Below are 17,142 nucleotides of genomic sequence, written 5' to 3'. Positions count from 1 at the left end.
AAATATTGGCTTACTCCAAATTAGTAGTTCCAATAGTTCCAATTGGTCATTCATCAGGATCACTTCATTTAGACATGGTCATCATTTCACAGCCCGACTTCTACCAGTTGGAGTTAGCCTTCCTATCTTTGTCTATATTTTCTACATTTCTATAATCTTTGTGTCTTTTTCTAACATGTATTTAACATTTGGTATATTTTTCTAGCCTGTATTTAACATTTGCTATGTTTTTCTAACATGAATTTAACATTTGGTATATTTTTCTAACATGTATTTAACATTTGCTATGTTTCTCTAACGTGTATTTAACATTTGCTACGTTTTTCTAACGTGTATTTAACATTTGGTATATTTTTCTAACGTGAATGTAACATTTGCTATGTTTTTCTAACGTGTGTTTAACATTTGCTATGTTTTTCTAACGTGCATTTAATATTTGGTATGTTATTCTAACATGTATTTAACATTTGGTATATTTTACTAACGTGTATTTAACATTTGCTATGTTTTTCTAACGTGTATGTAACATTTGGTATTTTATTCTAACATGTATTTAACATTTGGTATATTTTTCTAACTTGTATTTAACATTTGCTATGTTTTTCTAACGTGTGTTTAACATTTGGTATGTTTTTCTAACGTGTATTTAACATTCAGTATATTTTTCAAACGTGTATTTAACATTCGGTGTATTTTTCTAGTGTATATTTAACATTCGGTATATTTTTCTAACGTGTATTTAACATTTGCTATGTTTTTCTAACGTTTTTTTTAACATTTGGTATGTTTTTCTAACGTGTATTTAACATTCAGTATATTTTTCCAACGTGTATTTAACATTCGGTATATTTCTCTAACATGTATTTAACATTCGGTATGTTTTTCCAACGTGTGTTCAAGTCGATTGCCAGGTGAAGCATCAGTCCGACAGCAAATCTAAACAGTAAAACCCAAGTTGAGGTTGGCTGTGAGGGAGAGGTGCTTGTAGGCATGAAGAGAGGCCGGATGCAGATACCCAAATAATTAGGACAAGGCTACTGTGCACGAATCCACCGCCACTTCCCACAAGCACTCAACTGTGTCAAACAGCTTGGTCAATAATCTTCAGCAATTCCTGAGGATTAGAGTCTTATTACCCAACACCGTCTGTCACACAGACCTCAGCGGCCAAATAAGTTGGGGGTGGGGTGGGCAACCTCCGAACTGATCACATAGCAACGTGGGATTGATTGCTGGCCAGCTAAGAAGGCTGGCTTTCTTAGTGGGTTTGGACGGACGGGGTGGAAGAGAGTATCGGAGACATTTCAGCCACCGGTATAAAAGTAAAGACCAATCTGTCATTGCCCTGCAAGATGAAACTTGCTGACACCCTAAGAGTCATTGTGATGACATGATGACGGGATTGGACAAGAACAGAAGTTCCAAGAGGGTTCGGCTTCATTAGTCTGCTTACTAACGTCTGTGTTGAATCCATGGCGAGTCCTTCATGTATTTCTTCAATTACTGGCTGATTGCAACCTTTAAAAGAATCCATCCCTGCCCATCATGCGCACTCTGGTCAGTTAAAGAGCACTGTCACACTTGTAGACCTTGGTCACCTTCCGCCAATGGCCGGGCTTTGTTTAGTTTGACACACGAACAAACAACCGTAGCACAAAGTGCACGCAAGTTCTTACCTCGGCCGTGGATCGTGGCCGCGGCCGCTGCGAGAAGCCAGAGCGACAGCATGTTCTTCAACGCGCGATCTCGTCTCCCGCACTTCATCTCTTCCAAAGTGGAGGTCGCCGAGCTGCACAATAACGTCCTTGTGTCGGAGGAGAGCGGCGGCGGAACGAGGGGAATAAAAGCAAGTCGACACGATTGGCTGGAAGAAGAAAAACAAAAACAGCCAAGTTGAATCCCGGACGCGTTGCTGCGTGACTTCCGTGCTGAATTGGCCGTGTGATGACAGTCGACAACGATCAAGTGAAACGCGGAGGTGCTCGCTGAATTTGGACGCTCGGTAAGCGGATTGTGTGTGCGCGAGCTGGCAGCACATTGGAAGGAGAGGCAGCCCAGCCTTCAGCACCGCGGACAGCTCCTAGCGTCAGAAGGCGGAACAGCCGCCAGTCCAACTTCCAAAATGGAATCGCAGGCAGTCAAAAGTATTCTTTTCATACTAGTGGCGAACATGGGCGATACTACAAATGTTCTACTTTTCTAGTCATCCGGAGGGAGAGAAGCATACATAGTTTCGTTCCCAGCCTCACCTCTGGTCGCCTGTCAGTCACATGTTCCAATACTTTTCCTGGCATGGAAAAGACTCATGAAAGGGCATGGGGGTGGGAACATGAGGACGGGTTGCCAGTCAACCATGTCTGCTGGCCATGCTGTGTTGTTAGAGGAGTAGGATGGTAGAAGTTATATATTTTTGTTTATATATTTTGTCAAATGATGCAGCAGCCAACAATGAACACATGCGGTGATTGCTGCTGCAGGTGGAACTCATCTGACTGCACAACGTAAACGCTAGTGAAACATTCCTGGGCTTAACGATGAGTCTGGACATGATCAGATGATCTTTCACCTTTTCCACGAAGCATGTCGAGCCTTCATGAGAGACGTCATGTTTCCTCTATCGTGTTTTCCATGACTGTGCCTCAATAAGGTAGAGAAAAAAACACTGAGGGTTCTTGACCTCTGACCTCCCTGCCGAGCCTGGTTAAACGACAAAGGCTCCTCTGAGGAGATCAATATTACCTCCAGGATGGCATCATCCATCCCGTGAGAGCAATTAGTTTCAGCCATCATCAGCTTCACTGCCCCCCCAGAAGCAACGCTCCTGCTGAGCACATCGCATCCTCGTCACATCAAGTCATATCAGCGGTCATGTGACATCAGCTCCATCTGGAAGATACATTGGCGGTGTGGCCGTGAAGGCATCACTGGCTGGGCGGTGTCGGTGTGACTTGAGGACCGCTGCCCTTCTTGCTTTGGCGTGGTTGCGCCACCTTCTGGTTATTTACAGGGTCTGGGCACACCAATGAGAGGAGAACCTGAAGAACCTGAACCCCGCCTTCCCTCTCCCCAGCCACTTCATCCGAGGCATTCCCAGGCCAGTTGGGAGACATAGTCTCGCCAACGTGTCCTGGGTCACCCCCGAGGTCTGCTACCGGTTGGATATGCCCTGAAAATTCTAATTCTAAATAATGCTAATTCTCATCCGGGGTGCTTCACACTCTGCTACGAACCGATCCAGTGAGAGTTGAAGGTAACGGCTCGATGAAGCCAGCAGGACCATCAGGATCATCTGCAAAAGCAGACCCAATCCGACAGCCACCAAACGGGGACCCCTCAACACTCTGGCTGGGCCGAGATATTCTGTCCATAAAAATCATGAACAGAATGGATGACAAAGGGCGGCCCTGGCGGAGTCCGACCCTCATTGGGAACGGGTACGATTTATTGCTGCCAATGCAAACCAAACTCTAACACCAGTCAAACAGGGAATGACCAGCACAAATTAGCTGGTCTGATACCCCTTAGTCCTGAAGTTCTCCCCACAGAATTCCCAAAGGAACACAGTCAAATGCCTTCGCCAAGTCCACAAAACACATGTAGACTGGTTGGGCAAACTCCCATGCAGCCTCAAAGATCCTTCTGAGAGTGTAGAGCTGATCCACAGTTCCACGACCAGGACGAAAACCCCACTGTTCCTCCTGAATCCGAGATCCAACTATCCGACTGATCCTCCTCTTCAGAACCCCTGAATAGACCTTACCAGGGGGGCTGAGGAGTGTGATTCCACCATAGTTGGAACACACCTTCTGTATATACGATTTTATATATGACCCTATATGATCTTATATGTGACCATATATAAGCTCTTATATATGACCATATATAAGCTCTTATATATGACCATATATAAGATCTTATATGTGACCCTATATGATATCTTATATATGACCATATATGAGATCTTATATATGACCTTATATGATATCTTACATATGACCATATATGATATCTTATATATGACCCTATATATGACCCAATATGATATCTTAGATATGACCTTATCTTATATATGACCCTATCTCCCACATTGGCCCCCAGCGATGGACATTCCCATTGCACAGTCCCGAACTACACAGCTTTCTCCTTCGCTCAGGGTTTGACCATATATAAGATCTTATATATGACCCTATATGATATCTTATATATGACCCTATATGATGTCTTATATACCACCATATATAATATCTTATATATGAGAATATATACACTTCTTTGTCATCTTTGACCAAAGATAGTGGCTGCTTCCATGCGTGACTAAGGACATGAAGAAATGGGAGGAGACGAAGAGCCAAATGGCTGTGGATCAATTTGGATCAATGTGGAGCAATAGGATCAATGTGGATCGATAGGATCAATAGGGTAACTGAACCCTCATTAATGAATTCCTGTTGTGTCTCATCTCCAAACAGGATGGAAGCATTGGATGTACAGCAGGCCTGCCGTGGTCCAGCATCATTCCACGGATGTTCTCTTGTGTCTTTTGTCACAGTGACATGCAGAGCAGAATTGTAGCAAAATAAAAGCAAATTAGAGCAGAGTGAGGATAAGAATAGGAATAAAGGCACCAGAGAGAAGTCATTGAAGCTACTGAAATAGTACGTGCAAGCAGATGCTATTTTAAAAGTAGACCACTCCACAAGATATCAGAAGATATTCTACCGTAAGCCAAGGTGACTGGAACTCCAACTTGTTCACCCCTTGGCCCCCCAAGCTTCAGATGAAGTCAAATGTCATTTACCCCCCGTCGTTGAAGGACTTTGTTCCCTTTCACGTTGACCGCCTCACCTCTCTCTCTCCTCCCGCTCCCGTACGACCGAGCCCGGATGCGTGGCTCCCTGCGGCCTGGCTGACCCAACATCCGACAAACACGTAGAGGGACGGCGGCGGGCCAGCTTCCATTCGGCTAATGGCTCGGGGGGGCGGCGGAGAGGAGTTCATGAAAATCAGAGCCTTGAAATGAAATGACCAATGTCCCGAGCTAATGAGGCACGCTGCGGCAGCAAACCTTTACAAGCATTAAGGTGATTTCATATGGCAGGATGATGTAAAAACATCTAATGATGCTGATGGAGGAGCCAAGGACCCACTGATTATCACACGCTCAGCTAACAAACACACCCACTACTGACTCACAGCGGCAACTGCGAGATTCAGATGGACTCCAGGCGCTGGCGTGCCAAATGCTATCAATGGTCTCTTCCCACACGAGCTGCAAATTACAGCCTGTAGTAGCGTTGCACCCGGCGACCATATCACAGTCGCAGGGCCCACAAAGGCTCGCCATGCAATCACAATGATTGGCCCAAAACCTGCACGCCTTTCTCCCACATTGGCCCCCGGGCGATGGAGATTCCCATTGCACATTCCCGAACTTCACCGCTTTCTCCTTCGCTCCGGGTTTGGAAATCATGCACGGCAAAAAGATGCCTATTGTTGTCCTCTCTTACACACTTTTATGTATGTTTTATTATTCTAATCAATCATTCATTCATTTTCTACCACCTTAACGAGGGTCGTGGGGGGGGGTGCTGGAGCCTATCCCAGCTGTCTTGGGGCGAGAGGCGGGGTACACCCTGGACTGGTGGCCAGCCAATCACAGGGCACATATAGACAAACAACCATTCACACTCACATTCATACCTATGGACAATTTGGAGTCGCCAATTAACCTAGCATGTTTTTGGAATGTGGGAGGAAACTGGAGTACCTGGAGAAAACCCATGCATGCACGGGGAGAACATGCAAACTCCACACAGAGATGGCCGAGGGTGGAATTGACTCGGGTCTCCTACATGTGAGGCCTGCACACTAACCACTCGACTGCCGTGCAGCCTTATTCTAATCATCTAATTATCAAAACTATTCAGTAAAACATAAACATAAAAATAAAACATAAAATTATTTTTTGAGTTTTGGTGTCCAGCAGTGCCAAAGGTCCCCCTGGGGGCCTCAGGGAAGACCACCAGGAGGTTTCAGTCCCTTGGCATGTTTGTTCCACAGGCAAAGGTATGAACAGAGTGAGCCTGTGAACACAGCAGCCTAAATTTCCTGATGCTAACCAAAGTTGCTGCCTTCATGCGGAAATCAAAAGTCAATCACCAGGTGGTTGCCCCTGTCCTTTCCTGCCCTCCCCTTGATGAGGATAGCTTGTACGAAGCTAAAAAAAAACACAGCGAGAGCGCTAAAACGGCAGATTGGACTTTACCACAACACTGCGTGCTCTGGAATCAACGTGATGTTTCCTCCAAAGGAAGTGCAAGTGGGAATAAAGAAGTTTTGTGTTTATTGTCGTCAATCATGACTGCTGGCAAACGTAGACAGAAATGTCAGCATAGACGTATCTTTAGCTGCGTTTCATTTAACCACGAGAACAAGGCGTCATTTGCCACTACAAAGCAACGTGAAATGTTTTGTGCTGAAAATAGATAAGAGAAAAGCCTCTTTGATCTTGTACATTAAACTCTTGTATACCACAGCAGCGATATCGCCCAGGATGCAGTGCTCCGATACAGTGCAAGTGTTTTATTTATATAATCCATATTTGTGTTGAGGAGAGGCCGGCTTATAAAATAATATCAATAAAATAAGACCAGAGCAGAGTTGAGTCATTCTGCAAAGCTCTGCTGATTCCTCCCTGCTTCTGAAGCGGAGCAGGAAAAAACAATCCTCGGGGCTTTCATGTATAATAAAGAATATGGCAGCTCGGTACAGTAGAAGAAGGAGAAAGGCAATCAAACTTTTACTTACAGCTCTTCTCATTTCCATTTGATGCCGGTGACTGAGCACTAATCTGCGTGGAAGAAAACAAAGAAAGGGAATAGATCATCACGGTGCACAATTAACAAGGCATTCCAAAAGCACTAAATGTGAAACATGGCTGATGCATCCATAAATGGATGGAGTAATGGGGGGGGGGGGCATCCCCTCATCGCTCATGCACGCAAACGCCTCATAAACTTTGCTCGTGCTAACTGCTAATATTCTTCTAGTGGGGAAAAAACAGACAATCTATTCCATGTTTACTGATGAGAGTCACACAATTCTTCTATGAGGTACGGTAGAACCTGGAGAACCTCGGCTAGCATCAGGAATCCCTTCAGGGTTCTACTTACATGGTTAGCTGTATTCCGTGGTTATTTCCTGACTTCTTTTCATCACGCCTGCGAAAACAACAGGGAGAAATAATACGTTGAGAAATACTAATATTATTATGGGCATGCACTGCAAAGCAGGCCCCCACTGACCCCACTGGCCCCCACTGACAGCTCCTGACAAGGAGCAGCTGAGGCCAGTTGGCCTCAGAAGAAGATGAAGACTGTGTAGAACAGGAAATGGGTTTAGCAAAATAAGAGCACAGCAGATGTAAAACTATAAAAAGATGTTATTTGTTGACATTTAGAGACCGTGGTGTATTTGTAACATTATTAGCTTTATGGATCATTTTTGTGCCCCCCAAGAAGTACATAAGAAAGTAGGATGGAAACGTCTCGGTGCCAATGGGGACCATTCCATCCATGCATTGGAAAGCAACACGTTTCATGGCACCAAGCTATGCTACACTAATAGAGCTTTCAAGTAGACGTAAAAGGGATCCAAAGTGTGGCGTCGGCCAAGCGAGGTTCCGCTCTGCTCCTCTTGCTCCCGTCTTACCTGCGTCATGAATGCAATGAGGCGTCAAGGTGTCAGATTTAGACGTAAATTAAGCATCCTCTTGTGTTGGCTTGCTTTAGCTGCTGGTGGAGCTAGCTTAATTGCACTGCCTGATTTGAAAAACAGCAGCGCAAGTTGGACGCTTCTCCTCCTCATCCATCCTCTGAGGGGCGGGAAAGGGAATTGTTAATGAGACCGCGTGTGACCTTTCACCTCCAACGTTTCACGTCGGCTTAGTGCTTGTTGGATCTCCTGACACACGGGATACGTGCTGGAGAGAGAAACAACTCTCCAGGGTGCACATTCCTCATTTTTCTACATATTTGTTGTTCTGTGCTCCGACCCAAATGACTGAGAAACATTTTGTAACCCCCCTTCCCCTCCCCGCCCATCCTGATCATTACTCCTATCTGACGGCGAGGCAGAAGCAGCAGCGTTCCCACTCATGCGGAGCCTTGCCAATAGATTGAGCAGACTATGCTAATGAGCCCAAAAGGATCCCGGTGCTCCACGCTGTCACTTTGATGATTCCCAAATTAACACTGAGCTGGAAGTTCTCAACACCTGCTGTAATAACCTTCAAGATAGAAGGAATATGTCAACTGTAATGTGGGCACAGGAACGTTCATGTTACCCCTCTTGTCAAATGTAATTAGGACTGTGGTGGCACACAAAATTGGGAGCAAAACTATTTGGTCACGGAGGACGACATTTTAATTCACTCACCAGGATATGTGGATGTCAACAATGGAAGATTCCAATTTAAAAATGGAATATGTTCATAGCAGAGCATAGAAAACCTGTTTACTTCCTTCTAAATACACTTTTTAACATTCTTAGAGCCCTCCAGACATGATATAACACCCCTATGTTCACCTTTACACCGCTATTACCCAATTAAGCACACATAATAAGACATATAGCACACAGAAAGCCAGTTTACCGCCTTCTTAATACACTTTTTAACATTGTTAGAGCCCTCTAGACATGACATAACACCCCTATGGTCACCTTTGCACCGCTATTACCCAATATAGCACACATAATAAGACATACAGCACACAGAAAGTCTGTTTACCGCCTTCTTAATAAACTTTTAAAAATTGTTAGAGCCCTCTAGACATGACATAACACCCCTATGGTCACCTTTACACCACTATTACCCAATATAGTACACATAATAAGACATATAGCACACAGAAAGCCTGTTTACCGCCTTCTTAATAAACTTTTTAACATTGTTAGAGCCCTCTAGACATGACATAACACCCCTATGGTCACCTTTCCACCGCTATTACCCAATATAGCACACATAATAAGACATATAGCACACAGAAAGCCAGTTTACTGCCTTCTTAATACACTTTTTAACATTGTTAGAGCCCTCCAGACATGACATAACACCCCTATGTTCACCTTTACATTGCTACTACCCAATTGCCATTTTTTGCAAGGTTTGTTGTTTGTACAAAGAGAGGAGGAAAGTTGATGTCATGAAAGGTACCCATTGATGGACAGGATGTGTAACAGCAGACCCTTGGATGGATGCTATCTCTGGGTCTTGATGTGTACACCATATGTTCCCCTACCCACCTTCCTCCAGCTCCTCATAAAGGGTCACGTGACCGAGCAGGGTACCCGGTGGGGAGGGGGCCGGTCTGTTTGTGTGAGTGGTTGTCACTTGTCAGGCACGGCCTCCGCTAGCCTTGAGATGGCGGGCTGTGCTCTATCATCTTGATAAATGCAGCCTTGGAGCCGTGCACTATCAGCATGCTCAGAGGCGGGACACGCTCTGACTAATGAAAAGAGAAGGTCAAGGAGAGGGGGGGTGCATCGCGAAGAGGGGGTGGTGGGGATCGGGTGGCCAACAAAGATGTGAATGTTCAAGTGTGGGACGACATGTCAAAAGCGTCAAAAGGTTTACCTGGCTCATGTGAAGTCCTCCCTCGCCACTCCATGCTCCAGATCTCACATCCTCATGCCGCCATGATCCTTCTTGAAGACCTCCATTCATGCATCATGCTGCTCTGTGCTTCCATGCAGCCTACATGCGTTCATCTAAGTCTTTCTTGCCTGAATGAAGCATAAAAATGTCCTATGGCATCCAGAAGATGACTCTAGTCTTCTACATTGGTCTCTGGGTGTCAGTAATGTCACAGTAGACACAGCAAGAAGGATTATACAGAAACAGGAAGTATTATACAGAAACAGGAAGTATTGTACAGGAACAGGAAGTATTATACAGGAACAGGAAGTATTGTAGAGAAACAGGATTTTTTTTTTACAGAAACAGGAAGTTCCATACAGAAACAGGAAATATTATACGGAAACAGGAAGTATTATACAGAAACAGGAAGTATTGTACAGAAACAGAAAGTATTATACAGAAACAGGAAGTATTGTAGAGAAACAGGAAGTTCCATACAGAAACAGGAAGTATTATACAGAAACAGGAAGTATTTTACAGAAACAGAAAGTATTTTACAGAAACAGGAAGTATTGTAGAGAAACAAGAAGTATTATACAGAAACAGGAAGTATTGTAGAGAAACAGGAAATATTATACAGAAACAGGAATTATTAAACAGAAACAGGATGTATTGTACAGAAACAGGAAGCATAATACAAAAACAGGAAGTATTATACAGAAACAGGAAGTAATGTACATAAACAGGAAGTATTATACAGAAACAGGAAGTATTGTACAGAAACAGGAAGCATTATACAAAAACAGGAAGTATTATACAGAAACAGGCAGTATTGTACAGAAACAGGAAGTTTTTTACAGTAACAGGAAGTGAAAAAAGAAGGTGACTATATTATGTGTTATTATATTGGCTCATAGGAGTGTAAATTTCACATTATTGTCATGACTTTAACAAATAATAATCTTTAAAAATCTAGTGTTTAAAAGGTCTAAAAGGTTTGAGTCTCACTTATGACTTATAAATGAAGAATCCTACTTTGTGGAATTCACCTATCACGGTATGGTCTGTGAGCAATTATCCATAATAAACAAGGGCTTACTGGATGACAAAATATTCACTCCAATATATATATATATATATATTTTTTTTAATCAAAGCACAAAATAATTCCAAAAACAGAATGACACAGCAAAAATACTGCTAATGTGGTGGCGTCATAGAGTATCAGAAGGCTAGTAATGGAAATACTGCTAATGCGGTGTCGTCATAGAGTATCAGAAGGCTAATGGAAATACTGCTAATGTGGTGGCGTCACAGAGTATCAGAAGGCTAATGGAAATACTGCCAATGTACATCATTACACCGCTCCCAGTGGAGCCATTAAAGATACTCTCCATACACAGACATGATTTATATCTGACTTGTGCTAATTGTGCTATATATAGCACGCCGTGCCTCTATATGGGGCATGTCTAGCTTGTAATATATGACTTATTTTAAAGTAGAAACACTGCATCGTTTGTTTTCACTGAAGTGAACTCTTAATATTTAATTTTTACGCCAATTAGAAGAAATTAGACAAGTTCATTTCCGCACTGCTCCTTTCTGGTGCCATTTCATTTGCGTGTGATTAAAGCGCTGCTTTATTAAAACAATTGTATGACTGGAATGAAAGGTGTATTGTTGCTGGAGAGCCATTTTGAATGAAAATGCTGAACAGACATGATGACTTTATTGCAGACCTCCATTTGTCTTTGTACTTTCCTGCAAAGGTTTATCAGTGGAGCGACAGAATGACAGTCTGACTGAACCCTGGCAAGATGCAAGAAGGATTTACACCATACAAGCTTTTCTTTCTACTTCATCAACACATTTTTTTTCCATCTATCGCTCTGCTTCCACGCTGACACTCCTTTGTCTTTGATCACATGCTTCCATTTTTGGGAGAGACTCAGGCATTAATCTTTTGGAGGAAAGTGCAGGTAGGCTCTCTGCTCCTTTGGGGCGTGCCAATTCCCACCTGGACCTCATCAACTGCTCTCATGTAGACCCGGCCTCTCAACCGCTTTGGCTGCGGGACCCCCCAGGACCCCTCAGCGACGTGAGGCGACCCAACCTGCGTACAACTCCTCAAAGACCTCCGTTAATGGTCACTGCCTTTTTCAGTTAACATCTGAAATGTGTGTTGGATTTTTGCCTTGGCTCGTCTTCACCCGCTTGTTTAGCGGTTGATTGATGGGTTTGTGGGGGCGGGCTTTCAAACAAAAGTAGGTCGAAGGTTGTTAAATGTTCAGTTGTCATTATTTTTCCCTCATTTTCTGCATGTCAAACTCCAATTATTTTCTAATAATAATCAAATGTCTCTTGTATTAACATTTTTGGGTGTCTATTTTCTATGGGAACATTTGGCTTTAGTTAGAGTCCGTTTTGGTTTGAGTCAGACCCTCTGGAACGGATCAATGACGTTAACCAAGAAAGAGGCCGTGGTCTTATCTAGCAGATATCTGCAGCTTTGTGTAGGACGGATGTCACGTGAAGTCCTCCCCTGACGCCTTCCCCACCAAGTTGAAAATGAGTGACATGGACCCTCGTGTTAGACTGCGGCGTGAATGCGTATCATGCAGGAGTCCACTTTTGCTGGACTCAGATGACTCCAGATGACTCCATGAGTCCATGGGAGGTTTTGCTGGAAAAGTAGAGCACACAGTTGTGAGTTCAAATGGCTGCTCATTCTATCATCATGACATAATATCATCATCATTTTCATGAGGATGGTATTAGACAATGTTAGCGCTCTGCACACTGCATGGTGAATGGAGCTAGTAGAAGACTAACATGTTCCATTTTTTTTTCTTATCGAAAGTGATAAAAACTTATTTTTATTTTTTGCACCCCATCCTTCTCCAGGGAACACTTGGATACTTTGTTGTTCCAGCATCAAAAAGTCCTGTCCCCTGCTTCCCAGCATGCTTTGCGGCACCATCAATGTAAATAGCTCCTCATTTTGTAGTTTAAAGTCACATAGTTGTCCGTTGTTGTTCTACTCAACCAGTGAGAGTGTCTTATCTGTTTTTATTTATCTTTCACATTGCTGTGTGATGTTTTTAGGTTTTCTTGTTGTCACAACATGACTGAAACTGTTAACGGGCGTTGTTGTTGTATGTGAGCTTTCTTCATTGGCTCTCAAAATAAAAGCCTTTCTCTGCTGCAAGACCCTTGAGCGCCACAATACATTTCAATGGACAAATATGAATATTTATGTCCTTTTATCAGTATTCGTGCCTCCCTGGACTTGTGGTCAGGGGAGGCATCCACACTAATCAGGGCACTTTCAGGAGACTCACGCGGCGTATGTCGCTAGGCGAAGATTTTTGTTTTTCACAAGGTTGTTTCTGCATTCCAGATCATATCTCCCATTGATGCTTAACTCTCACCTTTGTCAGGCCGCCTGCTTATCGATCCCCAAATCAAAGCTTCTCATCAACAGCTTGCAGAAACAATGCAGCGCATGCTATCATTTCTGCTTTCATGATCGCTAACATGGCATCTGCAACATCGTGATAAGTTCACTTTCAGACGTCTTCCTGACCGCCGTGAGATGAGTCACACCATCAAGTCAGACAGCAACCTTTCCTCCCCGGATGCGAGCGCCTGACAAATTGAAAGGGAGTTGGATATTTACCAATATATGCGCGTCACATCTCTAGCCCATCTTGGAGAAAACACGGGAAATATTTACGCACATTTACCGAGAGACATTTACAATGATTGATTTAGTTTGTTTATTCCTGCTCTGCACATTTCCACAGAGGCCTCGTCTCAGATATGTCATGGCCGTGAAGCCTCGCACATTCAGAGGCAGGTTCTCTCAACTCAAGGCCGATAACTTCACGTTACAAAAACATTGACAACTTTGCCCGATTCTTAATAGGAAGCTTTGTGTGACATCTTATTCTTGCTAATCAGACATTAGATAGATGTCGGGCACCGGCAGCCTCCTGAAGGCGTACCTGCAGGTGCTTGTCACTGCCGTCCTTCCACAGAGGAATGGCCAGCATTTCTTTCTTTTAGCTAACACTAGCTAGCAGAAAATCAAATGTCCTCAAGATGTTTGGATGCTATTCTGATTAAACTAATTAGGAAAAAGCGGTAGAAAATGAATGAATGAATGAATTTGACTGCCAAGATGGAGGATTATATCCAAGCTCACCAAGAGGCGATGCAACTTTTACAACAAAGTAGTGGAACTTTTCCTGGGGGAGGAAAGCCTGCATGGACCTCATATACAAATGAAAGAAGAAGTTCATGAAGGAGGCCATGAAGCTCAGCACACGTCAATGCTGATAAGATAAGACCGTTAAAGAAGTGATTGCGCTCCCTGCCTCCTCAGCAAACAGTCTTCTGCTGTTACCGAAGCCATGGAGGTTGACCTTCTGCAGCTTTGACCTCGTGGAAGACCTCCTCGGTGGAGAGATGATGAGGGTTGTTTGTTAAGGAAAGCTGCTTAGCAGCATGTTCTGCCCTCATCTGACCTCCCTTTTGCTGCAAGGTGTTGGACCTCACGTTAGTCCAACTTTATGGATTTACAGCCTCCATCGCTTCTCAAAGGAAAACAATCAGAACGACACAGACTTCCTTCACGTCGGAACGTCTGTTGGCACAGCGACTCAAACATTCCTGGGAAAAGAATGAAAGATTCAAGTGATGTGATTAACTGCCTTCGTACGGAAATTAGCCTTTGCATTTTATTCCACAGACGCGCACTCATCAATAAATGTTTCATTGTAACTCCCCCAAACATTAATATACTTCAATAAATCAATAAATGACTACATTTTAATGATTATTTCAATTAGAATGATTCATTGAATATGAATATACTATAAATGTATTTCAGCTGTTTGATAACTAACTGAATGATTCCTATATCTGATGAATTGTGGAATGAATGAAAACAGATAGTGATCTTTGTGCTATGAGATGAAAAACACATCCGGTGACTTTGGTATCGGATCGGAAAGGTAGTCCGTGGTATTGCACATCAGTCGCTGATACGTTTCCTGGTGCTTTGGCATGCGCTCCACCGCCTGCACGTGGAAGCTTGGCGCTGACGGAAGATTTACTGACCTCGGAGTTGGGAAAGAAAATATTGGAATGCAGACGGTTGTTGTTTGGAGGCCATTTGGCATTTGGAGCTGGAGGCCGGAACACCGGATGGCCGAGCGTGGCGCTGAGAGGTGAGCTGGATGCAGCAAAAGTCAGGTGGAAGAAAGTGACCTGGAGGCGGGGGTGATATTAGGGAATCCATCTGACTAGCACAAAGTGACGGCCTTACCTGAGCAATGAATATTTCAGATGGCGCTGAGGTTTGTTATTACAGCACAGCGGGAACACTCGCAGCATGGGCCGAGACATGTGCCATCGCAAGATAGGACAGCGTACTGGCACACATCCTAGCATCCCATCTCCACATTTCATTTCATGCTCATTCCTTCAATGTGTCTTTCAATACACCGCTTGTCCTCATTGGGGTCACGGGTCAGCTGGAGCCTATTCCAGAATGACACCCTGGACATGCTACCAGCCAATCACAGGGCATGTACTAAAAAAATAATAATATTATAATGGATTAGATGTTAAAGCGCTTTTCAAGGCACTCAAAGCACTTCCCGATGACGTGAAGCCATTATTCATTCACTCACTGATGGTGGTCCTCTATGTCTGTAGTCACAGCTGCCCGGGGGTCGTCTGACAGAAACATGGCTGCCAATAATAATGTGACACCTAGCCCTCTGACCACCACCAAACACTCATTCCCATTCCTACACCAGTACTGGGGACGAGCTGGGGCCAAGCTGGGGCCAAACTGGGTGAAGTGTCTAGCTCGGCGACACAACCACAGTGACACATGTGATACATTCCTGGGTAGTATTTGATGTAATAAATTCTTGGGTAGTATTTGGTGTAATAAATTCTTGGGTAGTATTTGGTGTAATAAATTCCTGGGTAGTATTTGGTGTAATAAATTCATGGGTAGTATTTGGTGTAATAAATTCATGGGTAGTATCTGATGTGATAAATTCCTGGGTAGTATTTGATGTGATAAATTCCTGGATAGTATTTGGTGTAATAAATTCATGGGTAGTATTTGGTGTAATAAATTCCCGGGTGGTAGTTGATGTAATAAATTCCTGGGTAGTATTTGGTGTAATAAATTCCTGGGTAGTATTTGGTGTAATAGATTCCTTGGTCGTATTCGATGTGATAAATTCCTGGGTAGTATTTGATGTGATAAATTCCTGGGTAGTATTTGGTGTAATAAATTCATGGGTAGTATTTGATGTGATAAATTCCTGGGTAGTATTTGGTGTAATAAATTCCTGGGTAGTATTTCATGTGATAAATTCCTGGGTAGTATTTGATGTGATAAATTCCTGGGTAGTATTTCATATGATAAATTCCTGGGTAGTATTTGATGTGATAAATACCTGGGTAGTATTTGATGTGATAAATCCTTTGCTATGTTTGACTTGAGGTGGTGCAATGTCCAACGTGTTGTTTACATATTGTCAGCAAAGCGCTACAGCAAATCGATGTGCTAAGAATGCACGTGCGTGTTGATTTATGGCCAACATGAGTTTGCTACTCGCGTGTGGTCTATAAAGCTGCGGCTGTAAATGAGATTGTCACCACCAACGATGACGGAGGGGATGCTTTGGAGGGGGGGGGGGTGCTGACAAAGACGGAAAGAAGCGTGCATCCTTCACAGGCACTATTTGAAGTGTGTGTGACATGATCAGCATTAAAGGAAGTATTGGCTTGCATCAACTTGACACAAAAGCAGGGAGGAGCCAGTCTCATGCATGAAACATCAGCCCTGAGTAATTCATGAGAAAAGACGTGTACTAACCTGTACCTAACCTGGAGTCTTCCATTAATATTCAGCAGATTGCTGTTTGCTTCCAGTGGCCAAACATAAACACCTGCATGATGAGTGATGAACACGTCTAATGAACGCCTCGCCACAACACCTCCGTTGATCATTACACAGACTGATTCTCTTACGCTGTATTCTTACCACTGGCCTACGGTCTGCTTCATGGCTGGTGAGGCACTTTGGGAGTTGGTCTTTTTTATGTCAATTATATGTCAGGTTGCTGATCTCAGAATCATTTATTTTCTATCCATTCATCCATTGTCAATCATCCATACATCCGTTCATTATCCATCCATCCATCTACCATCCATTCAACCATCGAACCATCCATCCATCCATCCATCCATCATCATCCATCCATCTACCATCCATCCATCCATCGTTCCATCCAACCATCCAGCCATTCATCCAACCATCCATCCATTCATCCATCTACAATCCATCCATTCATCCATCTACCATCCATCCATTCATCCATCTACAATCCATCCATCCATTCATCCATTCATCCATCTACCATCCATCCATTCATCCATCTACCATCAATCTATTCATCCATCCAACCATC

The 17,142-nt window shown here is 43.6% G+C and overlaps 1 protein-coding gene across 6 annotated transcripts in view; it reads right to left on the bottom strand.

The window, feature by feature from the left end:
• Positions 1-9,907, bottom strand: part of LOC131131914 (seizure protein 6-like) — a 101,043-nt gene extending 91,136 nt beyond the window's left edge. For 4 of the 6 annotated variants that reach the window (XR_009130271.1, XR_009130272.1, XM_058076951.1 and 1 more), the window contains exon 1: positions 1,677-2,039. Coding sequence is in view for 3 of the 6 variants with exons in the window: in XM_058076951.1 (XP_057932934.1) it covers positions 1,677-1,764 (88 nt within the window). In the remaining 3 variants the exon portion in view is untranslated. Of the gene's footprint in view, positions 1-1,676; positions 2,040-6,807; positions 6,851-7,172; positions 7,221-9,634 lie in introns of those variants that run through there. The other 2 variants (XM_058076953.1, XM_058076955.1) reach the window with 2 other exon arrangements.
• Between the last annotated feature and the right edge of the window lie 7,235 nt (positions 9,908-17,142).

Source organism: Doryrhamphus excisus, chromosome 7 (assembly GCF_030265055.1).
Source record: "Doryrhamphus excisus isolate RoL2022-K1 chromosome 7, RoL_Dexc_1.0, whole genome shotgun sequence".
NCBI lineage: Eukaryota > Metazoa > Chordata > Actinopteri > Syngnathiformes > Syngnathidae > Doryrhamphus > Doryrhamphus excisus.
This window is presented reverse-complemented; position numbering and strand designations above follow the sequence as displayed.